Here is an 18,380-nt window from a genome sequence, read left to right on the forward strand (position 1 = left end):
TCTTTCCCCGCGGCCCCAAGGCCGGTCCTTACCCCTCCAGCACCTGTGTGAAGTTGATTCGGTTCAGCGGCCCATATGGCAGCAAAGCCTCCTGGGCCGGCGAAGTCCGGGTGGTACAAAGGTGACCCGATTGATGGCCGCTTCGCCCACGGCTCCGGCAAGAGTCGGGAGTTTGCAGGAAGCTCGGTCACCTCCCTGCCCCTCAGCAGAGGGCCTCTGGTCCTGAGCGGGTGGTCCTGGGGCCTCTGCTTAGAAATAAAGGTGGGCAGGTGGAGGGAGAAAGTATACAGCGAACAGTGGAGGGTGCAAGGAGAGGAAGCCTGGGGACAGGCTTTTGGGGGTCGTGGCGGGGGCAGAAGTTTCCTGGAATTGGGAAGAATCCAAGGGCTTCCTTAGACTTCTTGCTTCTTATGACCGAAGCCGGTGTAGGGCCTTTTTCTGAACTCAAGAAGCCTAGGGACGAGAGGCCTGGGGCTTGAGCCGGGCCTCTTTGGGAGTTGTAGGTGGCTCTCCAAGGAGTGGAGTGGAGTCGGGGATTTTCTCGGGAAGCAGGGCCCCGCACCCAGGGATGGTAACTGCTTCCAAGTGGGCAAGAAAAGAGGCCAGCTGAGAAATGTGGCGCTGCCGGGACACCCATGGACTCGGGGGCTTCTGGGCTTTGGGGGACCATCCGAGAAGCAGCCGGGCGAGAAGCCCAGGGAGGCCCGGCAGCGTCGCCAGGCGCTGGACGTGCAGGGAGAGAAGGAGGAGCGAGGAGAGCGGGACTGAGACAGGGAAGCAAAGACGATGCTCAAAATGGCGCTGGGGCCGGGCGGCGGGCGGGGGGGCGCGAGGGAAGAGGCTGTGGCGGCCATGACAGCCGCTGCGGGAGGCGCCGGCCCAGCCGGGATCTGCCCCCGCCCCCGCGTCCTCCCAGCCGGATTTTCCAGAGGCCAGGGAAGAAGGGGAGCCTGGGAGCCCCACCTTAGTTTTTGTTTGTTTGATTTTTTTTTATTTTTAAAGTGAGCTCAACGGACGCTGAGGACGCGAGATGGAAGGAGAGTCCGGGTGGGAAGGGAAGGGAAGGGAAGGAGAGCGGCGGGTCTGCGGGCCTGGGTGTGCCTCATCCGGTCTGACTTTTGATCCTTCGCTGCGGGATTTGAAGCCAGGCCAGAGCTTTCTCTAAATGCAGACCCACCTGTCTTGACCAACAACTTCATTTTCCATATCAACACCATGTCCTGTCTATCCCCCACCACAGCCTGCCTGGTTCCTTGTAAACCTGGTAAGCGGGAAGCAAGGATCGATCTCCCCCATCTGCCTCCTGGTTTGTTCTGGGAAGGTGGAGATTTAAAGGGCTCCGGAAAGCCATCCATTCTCCTTAGGTTTCTTTAATATTTCTCCCGCTCAGAAACAGACACTGCGGGGCTATCTCCCCGGCAGATGTTGCCCTTCTCAAAAAGCAGTTTATTTCCTGGGCCTCCAGACTTTCCCCTGGACCAACAGGACCAGGATTTAGAGTACCAGGCACCCAGAGGCAGCAATTGTCAGGATAAGCCAGGAGCCAACATAGGTTGTGACACAGAGGACTAGACAGGCCCTTTGCATAGTTTTAAATGGATCCCTCATTGTGGGAAGTACACACATCTTAGTTAGCTGGAACTTAATCCCTTAAACTGTCTTAATACAGATTTCATCTCGTGCATTAAATAATCTTACATCATGTTAAATTGCACTTATTTCTCTCATAAATAAATTAATATAGAACAATTAGATGTGTTATAATAATAGCGTGTATCTTAGTTTATTTTCCCTCATAAAACATATAGGTATGAAATAAATTCAATATATTAAAGTAATAATGCACAGCTTATTGGCTTGTGTGTTTATTTTCCCCATAAATAAGTGAATATACAATATATTAAAACAACGCTATACATCTCATTGGGCTGCGTGTTTATTTCTCCATAAAATATGCCCACAGGCAGTGTTTAACATCTTAAAAATCACAGCACACAAGCCATCTCTACACTAGCAAAATGAACAGATATTTCAGCTGGGGCTTTGATTTCTATGGACAGTCAAACTAGATAATTTGGTCTAATTAAAAATGCTCTTGCAGCTAGCTATAGCAGGTTGTTACAAAGATCAAGAATATCAGAAGGATCTTGCTAATGGCCTACCTTCCAGTTTCTTTGGTCAAAAGGAGAGCACCCTTCCTCAGTGCCAAAAAAAATGCAGAGTTGGCGCTGCAGGAGATAATTTCTATCCCCCATCACGGTTTGCAGCACTCAAGGGCATCTGATGCACCAGTTCTCTGGAGCCTGGCTGCTCTATGGACCAGCAGGATCAGCACTACCTGTGAGCTACTTAGAAATACAGAATCTTAGGCCCCTGCATCAGACCTACTGAATCAGAATTTGCAGTTTAGCAGCTCCCCAAGTGATTTATATACACTTAAAATTTGAGAAGTACTGCTAGATCATAGTGCCACCTTGCTTTCTGCCTTCCTCCATGCTTCAGAATTTTTGACTCACTTTACCTGGCCCCTGGCTTCCAATTCTCCTAACCCAAACCAGTAGCTCAAATGGCAGGGAATCTTTGTTCCTGCCTGGGCCTGCATCAGTCCTGATTCCTTCCTGCCAAAGTAGTAGGGAGCCAACAAAAGGCTCAATGTACCTGTTTAGATTCAGGTTTTGGATATGCTAGGGGTGAGAGTTCTTAGTCCAGGTATTGCCTTTGGCTGATTATTGGAGAGGAGTTGAAACTCTTTTTACGGGAAACACACAAGGTTGCTGGCTCTCTCCTTTCCAAATTTATGAAACTCACCATCTCTGATGATACCACAACAGAACAAAGAGGCAATGCATTTGCAGAAGAAAGTGACTCCCAGTTTCAGTTTCCCCACCCAATTCAGATTCAAGGGAATGCCTGGCAATTTGGGATTCATAAAGGATTGCAATTCAGGATCCCTGTTTTCCAGATTAACTTCTTTTCCTTCTTTCATGGCTGGGGTCATCCTTTTTAGCTTACGTTTTCCCAGTTGGCCATGGAGAAGTAAGAGGAAGAGGGGTGGTTCCCAGATAGGGCAGCAGACCCCAGTGGTGGTGGCAGATTAGAGGGCAGCTCCAAGTGGCTGCACTCACTTATTCCATCCTGACTGGGGCAGGGTTCCTCTTGGGTCAGGACCAATTGTGAGTGATCTGTAGCACAGAGTGGTTATAAATTCGCTGTGGTTGGAGTGGGAAGGTTTCAGTGCAGCCCGGAAAGCTGCTGGTCAGTCTGCCCTGCTCTTAGTGAATCATTCTTTCAAGAAGCATGTCTCATTAATATTACAGTGAAAGCAAAGGACCATTAGACTGAGGAATTACTTGCAATCATGATAACCCTGAGTCATTAAAAAAAAAAAAGTTAACTTATGTCTGAGCAAGTCTCTTCCCCTTTCTGGACCTCAGTTTCTCTATCTGTGAAATAAATGGAAGAATTAAATGCCTCTAATGTACTCTACATTAATATATATGTATATTCTTTAGTATATATTATTTAGTCTTCACAAACAATGTATTAACTGTTTATTATGGCTGATGTCTTGTGCTCTTAAGTAATTCTTGGTGTTCGACAATGACCTACCCCACATGAATCTGGTGGGGGCAATTTTAACAAATTTTCTTTTATTTTTTGAGATAAGGTCTCACTTTGTCACCCAGGCTGGAGTGGAGTGGTGCAGTCACAGCTCACTGCAGCCTCAACCTCCTAGGCTCACGTGGTCCTCCCATCTCAGCCACCTGAGTAACTAGGACTACAGGTGCGAGCCACCACGTTTGGCTAATTATTTATTTATTTTTTTTTGACAGAGTCTCACTCTTATTGCCCAGGTTGGAGTGCAGTGGCGCAATCTCAGCTCGCTTCAACCTCTGCCTCCTGGGTTCAAGCAATTCTCCTGCTTCACCTTCCTGAGTAGCTTGGATTACAGGCACCTGCCACCATGCCCGGCTAATTTTTGTAGTTTTAGTAGAGACAGGGTTTCGCTATGTTGGCCAGGCTGGCCTCAAACTCCTGACCTCAGGTGATCTGCCTGCCTTGGCCTTCCAAAGTGCTGGGATTACAGGCATGAGCTACCGCGCCAGGCCGCCTATTTATTTATTTATTTTTGAAATGGAGTCTTACTCTGTCACCCAGGCTGAAGTGCAGTGGCAGGATCTCGGCTCACTGCAACCTCCACCTTCTGGGTTCAAGTGATTCTCCTAAATCAGCCTCCCAAGTAGCTGGGACTACAGGCACCTGCCACCACATCTGGCTAATTTTTATATTTTTAGTAGAGATGGAGTTTCACCATGTTGGCTAGGCTGGCGTTGAACTCCTGACCTCAAGTGATCCGCCCGCCTTGGCCTCCCAAAGTGCTGGGATTACAGGCATGAGCCACCTCCTCTGGCCTTTTATTTATTTATTTTTTACAGCTAATTTTAAAATATTCTGTGGAGACGATATCGCACTGTATTGCCCAGGTTGGTCTTGAACTCCTGGCTCAAGTGATCCTCGTGCCTCAGCCTCCCAAAGTGCTAGGATTACAGGCGTGAGCCACTGTGCCTGGTCAATAAATTTTAATTAGTATCTTTACACCAATAATCATGCATTTACCTTTATTTAAATGAGTAGAGAGTGAAATCTTTTCAACAAGCAGGTAATTGGGTGTGGTGTTGTCTGCCAGGTGCCCGGTATTCGATAAATATGAGTATTAAAAAGTATCCTAGCCAAGTTTTCCTCTGACTTTCATCCTCTGCCACCTCCCCCAACATTTGGTCATGTTTACTCTTTTTGTTTTTTGGTTTTTTTTGTTTGTTTTTTTAAGTAAGCCATTTCATATAAAAAGAGCCACCAAACTTCTTTTTTGACATGATGTTCTAGACTTTAACAGTCCCTTTTAGTTATGTTTAATCTTGTTGCTGGGGCATCAGAGCATAGGCACAATTTCTGAGACTCCCTAAAGAGCACTGCTGAATTCACCTACCCATCTTTCACTCAAGTCTCTGACAAGCACTTGCTGGCCCCACTGCAGATCTTCTTGGGATGTGCTCTCAGTCCTCACTTTGCAGAAGGTGGCCTGTAGGGCCCCACTTCATCCTCTGCCTGCTGAGGGTAATTATAGCCCAGATCCTCCACTGACCTCTCCACCCTAGCTCTGCCTATCCCTCTTCTCTCCTCCCAGCCATCCCTCTATGTACACTGAGGGGTAAGCTAGATATTTAGTGCTGGAAAGAGATCTTCCTCTTCAGAGGAGAGAATGAATAGTAAAGGAGCCCTCTTAAAACTTTCTCTCCCTCGAAACAACTGCAGAAAAATCACAATCTGTATAGTCATTCAGACCCAAATTCAGCTTGATCAGTATTTGGCTAAGATTTCCAAAGCAGATATTTTGGCCAAAAAAACTATTGCATTTAGATACACTCGATTAAGTAGAAAATTATTTTAATCCTTCATGTCACTCTAACCTTTCCTTTTAGAAAGATCCCAATCATTATTTAGTCATGCCCCCAGTTATTGGCTCCAGATGGAAGTTTACATCTTGCTGATCTGTCTAGATTCCAGAAGTCAGGTCCCCTCCAGGATGGACAGTTTCCAAGCTAAATCCCTTAAGGAAGAAGAGACAACATCCTCCCTAGAAAACTTTTCCCCAGCATTTGGAAAATCAAGAAGTTCTTTCTAATATCCAACCACAAGCCTTTCTGTTGCAATTTTAATAATTTGGATTCTTTATAGGTATAAAATATTAGGCTTTGGTTTTCAAGAAACAAAATCGTTTGCCTAAACAGAGCCAATCTTCTCAATTCTCAATGAAATTTGCATATGATAAAGTACATATTATATTGTATAATATATGATGCTTTGTTACATGAAAATATAGCCTAAATGCTATTCTCCTATCACGTCTGTCTATCTGTCTATCTATCTATCTATCTATCTATCTATCTATCTATCTATCTATCTATTTTTTGAGACAGAGTCTCACTCTGTCACCCAGACTGGAGTGCAATGGCGTAATCTCGGCTCACTGCAGCCTCCGCCTCCCAGGTTCAAGCAATTCTCCTACCTCAGCCTCCCGAGTAACTGAGACCACAGGTGTGTGCCACCACGCCCGGCTAATTTTTGTATTTTTAGTAGAGACAGGATTTAACCACGTTGGCCAGGCTGGTCTTGAACCCCTGACCTCTGGTGATTTGCCTGCCTCCGCCTCCCAAAGTGCTGGGATTACAGGCGTGAGCCACTGCACCTAGCCTACATATTTCCATATTTTAATATGCTAGTTATATATACATATATATATATATTTTTTTTTTTTTTACTTTTTTTTTTTTTTTTTTTTTGAGACGGAGCCTCTATCTGTTGCCCAGGCTGGAGTGCAGTGGTGCAATCTCAATCTTGACTCACTGCAACCTCTGCCTCCCGGGTTCACTCCATTCTCCTGCCAAGTAGCTGGGACTACAGGCACCTGCCACAACGCCCGGCTAATTTTTTGTTTTTGGTAGAGATGGGTTTCACCGGGTTAGCTAGGATGGTCTCGATCTCCTGATCTCGTGATCCGGCCACCTCGGCCTCCCAAAGTGCTGGAATTACAGGCGTGAGCCACTGTGCCCGGCCTATGCTAGTTACATTAAAAGCAGACTGACTCATATCATTTCAGAATGTGATTTAAAGTTGATGTCATACATTTAGAGAGTTCCCTATGGTTCGTATTTTCTTGTTTGCTTTAATCCTACTAACAAGGCAGCAAGATAAGTAGTATTAAACCCATTCTTTTTTTCCAAGGCTGAGACTCATAGAAATCAAGAAACTTGTCTAGTGTCACAATGCTAAGAAATGGCCAAGCAAAGGCCAGGCACAGTGACTCACGCCTGTAATCCCACACTTTGGGAGGCTGAGGTGGGTGAATTGCCCAAGCTCGGGAGTTCGAGACCAGCCTGTGCCACATGGCAAAACCCCATCTCTACCAAAAATACAAAAAATTAGCTGGGTATGTTGGCATACACCTGTGATCCCAGCTACTTGGGAGGTTGACGTGGGAGGATTGCTTGGGCCTGGGAGGCAGAGGTTGCAGTGAGCCAAGATTGCACCACTGCACTCCAGCCTAGGTGACAAAGTGAGACCCTGTATCAAAAAAAAAAAACAAAAACAGATGGCCAAGCAAGGACTTGAACCCAACTATTCTGGCTCCACAGCTAGCACTAATCCCATTACAATATGTACTACCTACAGTCTAAGGTTCTCAACCAGATTTATGACAGTTTAATTAGCTTGAATTAAAAGGAACGTCCTTTCCCTAACAGCAACAAAAACAAATCATCTCATAGTGAAAAACTTGTGGTGGTGCATGCTTGTAGTCCTACCTACTCAGGAGGCTGAGGTGGGAGGATCGCTTGAGCCCAGGAGGTCAAAGCTGCAGGGAGCCGTGATTGCACCATTGCACTCTAGCCTGGGTAACAGAGCGAAACCCTGCCTGGAAAAAAAAAAAAAAAAAAAAGGAAAAAAATTATTAATATTTTTTTTCCTCCTAAGCCCCAACCTTTTTTTTTTTTTTTTTTTTTTTTTTTTTAATTTGCGACGGAGTCTCACTCTGTCACCCAGGCTGGAGTGCAATGGCGCGATCTCGGCTCACTGCAACCTCTGCCTCCCGGGTTCAAGCGATTCTCCTGCCTCAGCCTCTTAAGTAGCTGGGATTACAGGTGCCTGCCACTATGCCTGGCTAATTTTTGTATTTTTTAGTAGAGATGGGGTTTCACCATGTTGGTCAGGCTGGTCTACAAACTCCCGACCTCAGGTGATCCGCCCGTCTTGGCCTCCCAAAGTGCTGGGATTACAGGCGTGAGCCACCGCGCCGGCCTAGCCCCAACCTTTGATCTTGGGTTTGGCCTCCCAAGATTTGGGCTGGAGAGAGCAGATAGAGACATTTAAGATCTAATGAAAGAATTTAGATTGCTCCTGCCAAGCCCCCAGCTGAAGCAGCTTCCTCCACAGAAAGGACCAGAATCTAAGGTTAAACTTCTAATATATCCCCATTCTGGTTAGAATGGTTTCCTTGACCGCATTCTCAGTGTGATAAGGAGAGAAAACTATGAAAGATAACTTCAATTCCAAACATGTCTATGTTCTCCTTGCTGTCTTTTATGCACAAGCAGATCATACAAACTAGGACATCAACTTTATTTCATTTGGTGTTTGGTCCACCCAGACACTCTCTGGTGAGTTTAATTTGGTCAACCAAAAATCCTATGGGCCATAGATTATTCCAGTCAGCGAAGCTTCTTTTAGGGAGGAGGAGGAGATTGGGAACCTAGGGATCAAAGTTACTTGGTTCTCCCAGTCCTTTCTGCTGGGGCTGGGAGAACCAGCAGGAATTTTGGGAAGTTTTAATGTCCCTGCTAACACAAGAGAAGGTGGCATGACTCAGGGATGAATTGGGGAGCATAGTAAATTTGGAAAGCTGAGGCAATCACTGCAACTGACAGTATAACTCGAGGCACTTTTTTTTTTTCCTTTTTTTAAATAGAGACAGGGTCTTTGTCACCCAGGCTAGAGTGCAGTGGTGTGGTCATAGCTCATTGCAGCCTTGAACTCCGGGGCTCAAGCAATCTTCCCTTCTGAGCAGCTGGGACTTCGTGGAGGCAACACCACACCCAGTTAATTTTTAAATTTCTTTATTTTTGTAGAGATGTGGTCTCACCATCTTGACCAGGCTGGTCTCGAAGTTCTGGGCTCAAGTGATCCTCTCGCCTTGGCCTTCCAAAATGCTGGGATTAAATGTGCAAGTCATTGCGCCCAGCTGACTTGCCTCAGTCTTTGACTTCAGCTGTTATAGAGGGAATGTATTCCTCAATTCCCAGACAGATTTGTGATGTTTTATTAAACTGATTTGAAATTCACTTCTTCCTTTAGACCTCAAATTGTTCCCTTAATTACGAAGGCAAAGGATGGGGTGAGAAGGTTCTCCCTGGGATGAGGAAAAGGTGGAAGGTGAAGAAGTCTTAAGTCTGTCAGAAGCAGGGCAGCGAGATCAGATATAGGCCTAGTTCAAATTTGGGGTCAGAAGACAAATCCTAGTTTCCTCCAGACAAGTTATTCTTAGTGTCTGTGGAAGACATGTTAAAATGAAAGGATGAAGCATCTGCAAATCTTCTCCCCAAAAAAGTAAAATAGAAAGAAATAAGCTTGCTCTCACCTCAATAATCTCTTTCTCTTCAATTCCTCTGCAGGTCACCTCCTCCCATCTCAATTTTCCTTTCTTTTGTCTGCCCTCATTCCCTTGGCAAGTGAACATTCTCTCTCTCCCCCATTGCATCTCTTAAAGAAGTTACCAGCTGGTCCCCCTCCCCCTCAGCTTGAAGCAGGGTCTGAAGCAGAGTACACATGATCAGGGAAAGGAGACAGGGGTTCTGTGAAATGCTTTGAGCTCTTTCAGAGTTGGGGGTGAAGGCCAGGTGCAGCAGCTTAGGCCTGCAATCCTAGCACTTTGGGAGGCCAAAGCAGGCAGATAATTGAAGCCAGGGGTTCAAGACCAGCCTGGCCAACATGGCGAAACCCTGTCTCTACTAAAAACACACACACACACAAAAATTAGTCAGGCCCAGTGGTGCATGACTGTGGTCCCAGCTACTTGGGAGGCTGAGGTGAGAGGATTGCTTGAACCTGGGAGGCAGAGAGGTTGCAGTAAGCGGAGATCACGCCACTGCACTCCAATCTAGATGACAGAGTGAGACCCCATCTCAAAAAACAAAAACAAAACAAAACCCTTTCCCCGAAAAAAACAGAGTTGGGCTAGGCCCACAATTACTAGAGAAGAGAAAGGCAGTGTGATGCTGGTGGTATAGAGCAGAAAGCAGGAGAGGCAGCTATGGCAAGGTCAAGCAAAACAAGAGGGAATGGGAGACAAAGATGGAGGGGCAAGACACAGACTGAGGGGGACAACTTTGGGGTCCCTTGCAGAGGAAGGAATATTCATCCTACCCTTTTTGGAGTGTGGAAACCTGAGAAGTTTTGAGGGTCCTCCCTAAACCTGTCCCACCTGCTTCCCTTTCCTCTCCTGAGCTTCATTGTTTACAGAGATCACTCCCTGAACTCTTGCCCTCCTGGACTTGCCCTAGCTTCGGCCCCAGGCCTCCGACCAGGCAGACACCCTGACAGGTTACAAATGAGCGTGGGTGTTGGATTGCGCCAAACTCTTGCCCTCGAGTTGCCTGGAGGAGGAGAATCAATGGGCTCTACCTAAGGGCTTCTCTTCTAGTCCCATCTGGGTTTGGAGTCTGAGAAAGTGAAGAAGACACATCCCGTGTCCCTCCACAACAGCCACACAGAACAAAAAGGGGCGAGATGCCACTCCTCACTCCGGAGTCTTAGAATTCAGAGCCACGGGGCCTCCACCCTGATTCTCCACTCTCTAACCAAACTCCCTTTATCAATTCTAGAAAAATCACTGAAATCTGGAGTAATCTTTAAGATTTAACTGGTATTAAATTTATGCATCTGAGGTTTGGAATTTTTTTTTTTTTTGGAAGGAGATGGAGGGTGGTGAAGGAGAGACAGGTAGGAGGGAACCAGGAGATTACAGGTCTCTACTAGTTTTAAACACTTCAAGAAGAGAATAAAAAATTCCCCTCCTCTTCACCTCCCTGTAAACATCACCTGGCTGTGCTTATTGTGGCTCTCTAGAGAGATATAGGGAGTTATTTAAGTCTGAGTGAGTGAGCTAGCTACAGCTATGGATGGCTAGAGAGAGGATAAATACATCTAGAGAGATGAGTTGATGGATAGGTAGGAAACGAATATAAATATGGAGAAAGATGGACGAACAGAGAGATGGATTGAGACAGAGAGAATATAAAGAGAGGTTGAGGGAGAGAAATGGATGTGTGAATGAGGACAGAACATTTATGCAAAGAGAGAGAGAGGGAAGATGGGGCATTTCTCATCCTTTTCTCCACATTTCTGTAGTCCTGCCTTGCTCCCTGAAATGCCATTTTCCCACCCCAGCTTCATGAATTCTTCCTCTAGATTCTAGATCCTGCCCCACACCCGTAGGTGTTTTTGCACCACCTCCCCCAACCGCCCTACCACACAGTAATCCATTTGGCCCAAGATAACATACCTCACCCGGCTGTCCTAGCTCATCACCCTAAGACAAATTGGAAGAAAGGAACATGGTTCGGGAGTTCTGGGCAAAGTAAGGAAGCTGGATTCCCCACCTCCGGGTCCACAGACTTGGGGGGAAGATTTCTTTGAGGGGTAGGAAGAGTGAGGGGCAGCTGGCTTGAATTTGTCCCAATCTAATAACCCAGGAGCCTATTGAAGGCCTTGGGGGTTGGGAGGGAAGGAAAGTCTTGAATATTCTCCTAACTTTTTCCCCCCTCCCTCTAGTCCCTTCTTTCCAAAAGTCTTTGAAGAAAGATGTTTTTGACGCTTCCATGTCGCTCTCAGATGGATGGGCTGAGGGTGATTGAAGTGTCTTTGTCATGCTAATGCTTGGGGGGTGATGGATGGGCGCTGGGGCTGCCAAACTCTGGCCCGCTTAGCCCATTGGCCTGGGAGAGATCACATGTGCCCCCTCACCCCCACTCCCTACCCCCTTCCTAGGGAAGCGCTGGCCCAGGCGAGCGGGCCAGGCCATGGATTCGAGCCCCAGCGCTGTGACATACTGCCGAAAGGTTGTAGGGCAAGAGGGTGTCTCCCCCAAACGGGCCGACCCTCCTGTGGCCTTGACGCATGGACTATAATAGGATGAACTCCTTCTTAGAGTACACACTCTGTAACCGGGGACCCAGCGCCTACAGCGCCCACAGCGCCCCAACCTCCTTTCCCCCAAGCTCGACTCAGGCGGTTGACAGCTATGCAAGCGAGGGCCGCTACGGTGGGGGGCTGTCCAGCCCCGCGTTTCAGCAGAACTCCGGCTATCCCGCCCAGCAGCCGCCTTCAGCCCTGGGGGTACCCTTCCCCAGCTCCGCGCCCTCGGGGTATGCCCCAGCCGCCTGCAGCCCCAGCTATGGGCCTTCTCAGTACTACCCTCTGGGTCAATCAGAAGGAGATGGAGGCTATTTTCATCCCACCAGCTACGGGGCCCAGCTAGGGGGCTTGTCCGATGGCTACGGAGCAGGTGGAGCCGGTCCGGGGCCATATCCTCCGCAGCATCCCCCTTATGGGAACGAGCAGACCTCGAGCTTTGCGCCGGCCTATGCTGATCTCCTCTCCGAGGACAAGGAAGCGCCCTGCCCTTCAGAACCTAACACCCCCACGGCCCGGACCTTCGACTGGATGAAGGTTAAGAGAAACCCACCCAAGACAGGTAGGGCTCAGATGTGGCCACCCCTTCTCCGGGGCCCAAAGTATCTCTGCTTCCCCTGCAGTGACATGTCCTGGGCCTGGGCTGGGTTCTTCTCTTTCAGCGGCGCTGGTAGACACAGGTAAGAGCACAACCCATGTCTCAGGTCAGGTGAGGTCTCCTCACCCAGTATGTAACCGGTCACCCCAGGAGTAAGTTTCCATATACACCCCACTTCCTGATCTGTGCACCCAGCACAGGCCCAGGACCTGGTGTGCATCGGGGGATGGAAGTATGGGGAAGGCTGCTCTGGACTTGATGATCACCATGGGGGTACCTGGGTCCCTGGGAACTTTGACAACTGTACTTGGGCAGAATGGTGAATGGAGGTCCAGAGCCAGCCCCGGGAGGAAGGAAGGGGAAGGAGGGAGAGGTGAGAGAATTGACCTGGGCTTTCTCCCTGCCCCGCCCCTAGGGAAGGTGTCAGAGCCCGGCCTGGGCTCACCCAGTGGCCTCCGCACCAACTTCACCACAAGGCAGCTGACAGAACTGGAAAAGGAGTTCCATTTCAACAAGTACCTGAGCCGGGCCCGGAGGGTGGAGATCGCAGCCACCCTGGAGCTCAATGAAACGCAGGTCAAGATTTGGTTCCAGAACCGACGAATGAAGCAGAAGAAGCGCGAGCGAGAGGGAGGTCGGGTGCCCCCAGCCCCACCAGGCTGCCCCAAGGAGGCGGCTGGAGATGCCTCAGACCAGTCAACATGCACCTCCCCAGAAGCCTCACCCAGCTCTGTCACCTCCTGAACTGAACCTAGCCACCAATGGGGCTTCCAGGCACTGGAGCGCCCCAGTCCAGCCCTATCCCAGGCTCTCCCCAACCCCAGGCCTGGGCTTCACTGGCCTGGGGATCCTCTCTAGGGCTGAAATGCCAGTTTAGAGCTGCCTGGGAGTAGGAGGGGGGATGGGGAAACATTTTTCTCAGACCTGGGTGACTGGGGGCCCTACACGACCAGAGGCCTGGGAGGCATGGAACCTGTCAAAGGTAGAGGGAAGGGCTTCTGCCTTTGATCTGGGGATCAACTCAGTGTCAACATGAGGTGGGGGTGGGGGCCAGCCTCATCCTCCTGGATTCATTCTCCTTTCCCTTCCAACTTCTGTTTATTCAGTTCAGTGCCTTCCGAGCTTTGAGGAGTCTCCTCACGCACTCTTATCCTAACTCCCCCATTCTAGGCCTGAGACAGAACCCTAAATTTTCTTGTGTGGGAAGTGTTTGGGTGCAGCCATATTATTATCAATGCTTAATCCAGTCACCACAGACCTTACAATAGCACCAGCTGCCTTGTGACAGACCAAAAAGCCCCCGCCCCCATCTAACCCTATTAGCCCTCTCCTGGCACATTTATATTGCACTAATGCAGCCTCCAGAGGTTGTTTTCTGAGACCTGCCTCCTCACACCAGCGACCTCATCACTATGTTACCAAAGTGTTTTGGAACTTGGTATTCCAGAGACTTCTGGAACACTGTGCAAGTCCTGCCCCCAGCAAGCCACAACCAGGAAGGTACAGGCACGCCCCCACTAGCTCCTCCCCTATTTATTGCCTCCTGGAAAACCCAGGACCCTCTTCCCCATCTCCACCCCTACCCCTGGGGGCAGCCCAGGGAGAGCCAGGCACAGTGAGGGCTCCCAACAGCTGCAAGGATTTATCTGAACCTTGGAGAAAGAGGAGGAGCCATCTAAGTTTCTGGAAACCTGAGCCCCAAGTGAGCCGGGGTTCGCTTTGTACCTGCAACTACCTCATTTCAATAAAGTCTGTGTTTTCCCTTCTTCCTGCCTGCTTCTGTTTCTCCATTCAGGGGTAGAGGAGGCTTCATACTCTGTCCACCGTGGAGAAGAGGTGAAGAAAGAGTGGCCATTGGCTGGTTGGGCTGGAATGAACTGAGCTTTAAGATCTCAGCTGGATAAAGAGAAGGACTTACTGGGTGTGGCCTAAGCAGAATTGGGTCCCAGGCACTCAGGCTTTACAGTTGTCAGTCCCTTGGTTATTGCAAGAATCCAGAAAAGCATGGAAGAAGTGGGATGAATGCAATTCCCAGAGATTTTTCTTTTTCTTTTCTTTTTTTTTTTTGAGACAGGGTCTGACTCTGTCGCTCAGGCTGGAGTGTAGTTCTTTGTTTGTATTTTGTTTTTTGGGTTTGTGTTTTGTTTTTGTTGTTGTTGTTGTTCGTTTTTTGTTTGTTTGTTTTTTGAGACAGGGTCTGGCTCTGTTGCTCAGGCTGGAGTACAGTGGCATAATCTCCGTTCACTGCAACCTCTGCCTCTCAGGTTCAAGCGATTCTCCACCTCAGTCTCCAGAGTAGCTGGGACCACAGGTGCACACCACCATTCCCGGCTAATTTTTGTATTTTTGTAGAGACGGGGTTTTGCCATTTCGCCCAGGATGGTCTCCAACTCCGGGGCTCAAGTGATCCACCCGCCTCCGCCTCCCAAAGTGCTGGGATTACAAGCGTGAGCCCCCGCTCCGGGCCAGCCCCGAGGGTCTTGAGAGGAAGACGGGAAAGAAGAGAAACATCTGTTTGGAGAGGACAAAAAGAGGGTGTAAAAAGAGGAGGAAGTGTGGGGGAAGGCGACGCGAACTCTACCCCTTCCCTTCCCCCTCAACTCCCTCCCTCCTGCCCAGAGCCAGGCCTGGCTTAGACCCCAGAGGGGGTCGCTAACAAACTCCAAATTAGCACACAGCTTAACACCCCCACTCCCACTCCAGCCCAGCACCCCTCCACCCAGCCACTCCGCGGGGACGTCAGGGGTGGCTGCCTGAGTCCGGCCGCAGCCGGCCAGCCTTCGCAAGGCCTTTCCGCCTGGGCTCAAGGTGAAAGCCCTTGGTCTCCGGGCGCTGGACGGCAGGAAGGAGGTGGCCGCGAAGGGGCCTAGTGGGGGGCAGTGTGCGGGGCGGGGAAGGGGAGCCCGAGATCGAGAGAGGGAGGAAGACGTCGGGGGCTGGGGGAGTCCAAGGATGGTCGGGGGCCTGACGGCGGGCGGAGGAGGCCGAGGTAACCCGGGATCCCGGACTGACCTTTTTACCTCGAAGCGTCCCTGGACTTTCCAAACAAGCCGACAGCGCGCCCGCGGGGGCAGCTATTGTCTCCGGGCGGGTCCTACTGGCAAACCTTTGGTCGGCGGAGGCGGGGGGCCGGGGCTCAGGAAGCTCCGCGGCGGCCAACAAACCTCGATCGCTCACTGGCCCCGCTGAGCCGTCGAGATGCCGCGGGCCTCGGGGATCCGGCCCTGGTTTGATTCCGGTTACCCCGGGAACCCAGATGCCCAGGGGCCAGGATGGAGGCGGGCCAGACCAAGGCGGGGTGTCTTCTCCATACCATCTGATCTATTTAATTCTTGGTCTTTCGAGGGAAAAGAGGCAGCCAAAGGACTAAAAGCGTACGTGAGAAACGCTGAGCATTTGATTCCTAATGAAATTGGTGCCATTACATGAGAGGCAACGCTATCAATAATTGTGCAGCCCAGCCGGAGAGGAAGAGAAGTGTGTTGCAAGAGGAAGCCTAGCTTTCCCAAAGGCTGATGTCTTACCCTTTGTCAAAAAAAAAAAAAAAAAAAAATTATATCAACTGCTTTTCCGCATTTAATTGAAATTGCCACCAAGCTTGGCTTCCCCAAAGGGGTCACCTTGACAGAGGGGAGAGAATGAGTGTCGGTGGAAACAAAACTCCCTTGCTTGGAGACATTCAGTGTGAGCCACTCAAGCTTTCTGGGTTGTGTATTTGTGGATCCTCCAAACTTTGGACAAGTGGGCAAGAAAGCAGGAGGAGGAAGGTGCGGTGGTGAGAGTAAAGCAGAACCATGAGTATGGTGGAGCAGGGCCTCAGATGGGTCGACAGGTCCTTGAGGAGGATTGATGAAGGGGCCAGGAGGAAAGAAGAAGGCTGCTGGCCCATTTGATTTTTGGTCATAGCAGAGGGGAGCCACCAGATTCCCCCAGGGAAGGGTGAGGGGCAAATCAATTCTCTGTTCACAAGGGCAGGCTCAAAATAATATCCAGTGAATGTAAGCCTTCTACCTCCTTCCATGCAGAGATCCTGACCTGTTCCTCTCTCCTACTTGCACTCTCCTACTTGAATCCCACTTCCAATCTGAGGCCCTATACAGGCCTACATGGGAGACATTAGGACAAAGGAGAGAACAGTAAAGTAACAAAAACATTTTGCTCCCATTGAGATAAATTGATAGTCTTCTTCTTTTTTTTTTTTTTTTTTGAGACAGGGTCTCCCTCTGTCTCCCAGACTGGAGTGCAGTGGCTTGATCTCAACTTGCTGCAGCTTTGACCTCTTGGGCTCAAGTGATCCTCCCACCTCAGCCTCCCAAGTAGCTGGGACCACAGGCACATGCCACCATGCCTGGTTAGCTTTTGTATCTCTTTGTTGTAGAGACGGGATTTCGCCATGTTGCCCAGGCTGGTCTTGAACTCCTGAGCTCAAGCAATCTGCCCACCTTGGCCTCCTAAAGTGCTGGGAGCCACGGTGCCCAGCCCTTCATTGTTAAACTTTCCAGAATAGATGCCAAATTGCTTCACTCATAGAATTCTTCATGCCTTTCAGATTGCCGTTTTTTTAATAGCTCTGGGAGGGAGGGTATTACATTTACTAGGAAGTCTGAAAGTAATTTTTTTTTTTTTTTTGCAAAATTTGAAAGCTCTCCACCCACATCTCCACTTCCCAAATGTCAAAAAATATCTCCAGTTTGAAAATAAAAATCTTGAGTTTTTTGAGTATTGACTGTCTTTTTTAAAAATTTAATTTAAGAGATGGGGGTCTCGCTATGTTGTTCAGGCTGGTCTTGAACTCCTGGGTTTAAGGAATCTTCCCACTTTGGCCTTCCAAGGCATTAACACTGGAATGACAGACATGAGCCACCATGCTTGCCTAGTCTTCATTCTTCACAGGAGGGAGAATTCTCTAGGCTGGTTGAAAGTTTGTCAAGATTTCTGAGGAGCCCCCCACTCGCCACAAACCCGGGCATCACGTGGGGGGCCAGTTAAGTCTTCACTCCACCCAACCCTCTGCACCATCTGTTTCTCAGCCCAAGTGTGAACTTTTCCTCTTTCCTTTGCCTTTTCCCTCAGCATTTGTTCTCCCAATGTGAGGCCCTTTGATCTCCTGAACAAGAGAGAGAGGAAAAAAAAGATTTTGAAAACCCTGAAGCTCTTCTTTTTTTTTTTTTTTTGAGACGGAGTTTAGCTCTTGTTGCCCAGGGTGGAGTACAATGGCGTGACCTTGGCTCACCACAACCTCTACTTCCCAGGTTCAAGCGATTCTTCTGCCTCAGCCTACCCGAGTAGCTGGGATTACAGGCATGCGCCATCATGCCCGGCTAATTTTTGTATTTTTAGTAGAGACAGGGTTTCTCCATGTTGGTCAGGCTGGTCTTGAACTCGCGACCTCAGGTGATCCGCCCACCTTGGCCTCCCAAAGTGCTGGGATTACAGGCGTGAGCCACTGCGCCCGGCCAACCCTGAAGCTCTTCTAACTGTTAATGTAGGTTTCTTTTTTTTCTTTTTCTTTTTCTTTTTTTTTTTTGAGATGGAGTTTGCCTCTTATGGACCAGGCTGTGTGATCTTGTCTCATTGCAACCTTGGCCTCCCGGGTTCAAGCGATTCTCCTGCCTCAATCTCCCGAGTAGGAATAGCTGGGATTACAGGCATGCGCCACCACGACCGGCTAATTTTGTATTTTTAGTAGAGATGGGGTTTCTCCATGTTGGTCAGGCTGGTCTCGAACTCCTGACCTCAGGTGATCTGCCCGCCTCCGCCTCCCAAAGTGCTGGGATTACAGGTGTGAGCCACTGTGCCTGCCCGGCCAATGCAGGTTTCTTTGTTGTGAGCATTCCTTGTGCAGATAGCACTGGGCTGCTGGGAAGGAGTTGGTGGGGATGGTGTTTAGAAGAGAGTGTGGATGGGAGGCTTGGAGGAATCTCTCCAGATGACACAAGGGAGATCAAAATGAGCCAGAGAGCAGCACCAAAGAGTTGGGGGAAATGCCTAGGATATCTGGGTTCAAATCCAAGCCCTGCCTCTCACTAGCCCTGTGGCC

General features: G+C 49.2%; 1 protein-coding gene across 1 annotated transcript; it reads left to right on the plus strand.

Annotated features, from left to right (window-relative positions):
* Positions 1–11,640: 11,640 nt before the first annotated feature.
* HOXB1 (homeobox B1) lies at positions 11,641–14,105 on the plus strand. Its single transcript, XM_025362892.1, has 2 exons — positions 11,641–12,304; positions 12,756–14,105. The coding sequence occupies exons 1-2, from the start codon at positions 11,728–11,730 to the stop codon at positions 13,082–13,084; spliced, it is 906 nt and encodes a 301-aa protein (XP_025218677.1). The 5' UTR covers positions 11,641–11,727; the 3' UTR covers positions 13,085–14,105.
* The last annotated feature ends 4,275 nt before the right edge of the window (positions 14,106–18,380 follow it).

The sequence above is a fragment of the Theropithecus gelada genome, chromosome 16 (genome assembly GCF_003255815.1).
Source record: "Theropithecus gelada isolate Dixy chromosome 16, Tgel_1.0, whole genome shotgun sequence".
NCBI classification, from domain to species: Eukaryota; Metazoa; Chordata; class Mammalia; order Primates; family Cercopithecidae; genus Theropithecus; species Theropithecus gelada.

Coding starts and splice junctions, on each gene's coding strand:
- HOXB1 (XM_025362892.1), top strand. CDS start 11,728: ATGGACTATAATAGGATGAACTCCTTCTTAGAGTACACACTCTGTAAC. Junction 12,305..12,755: donor GAGAAACCCACCCAAGACAG/GTAGGGCTCAGA, acceptor CCCCGCCCCTAG/GGAAGGTGTCAGAGCCCGGC.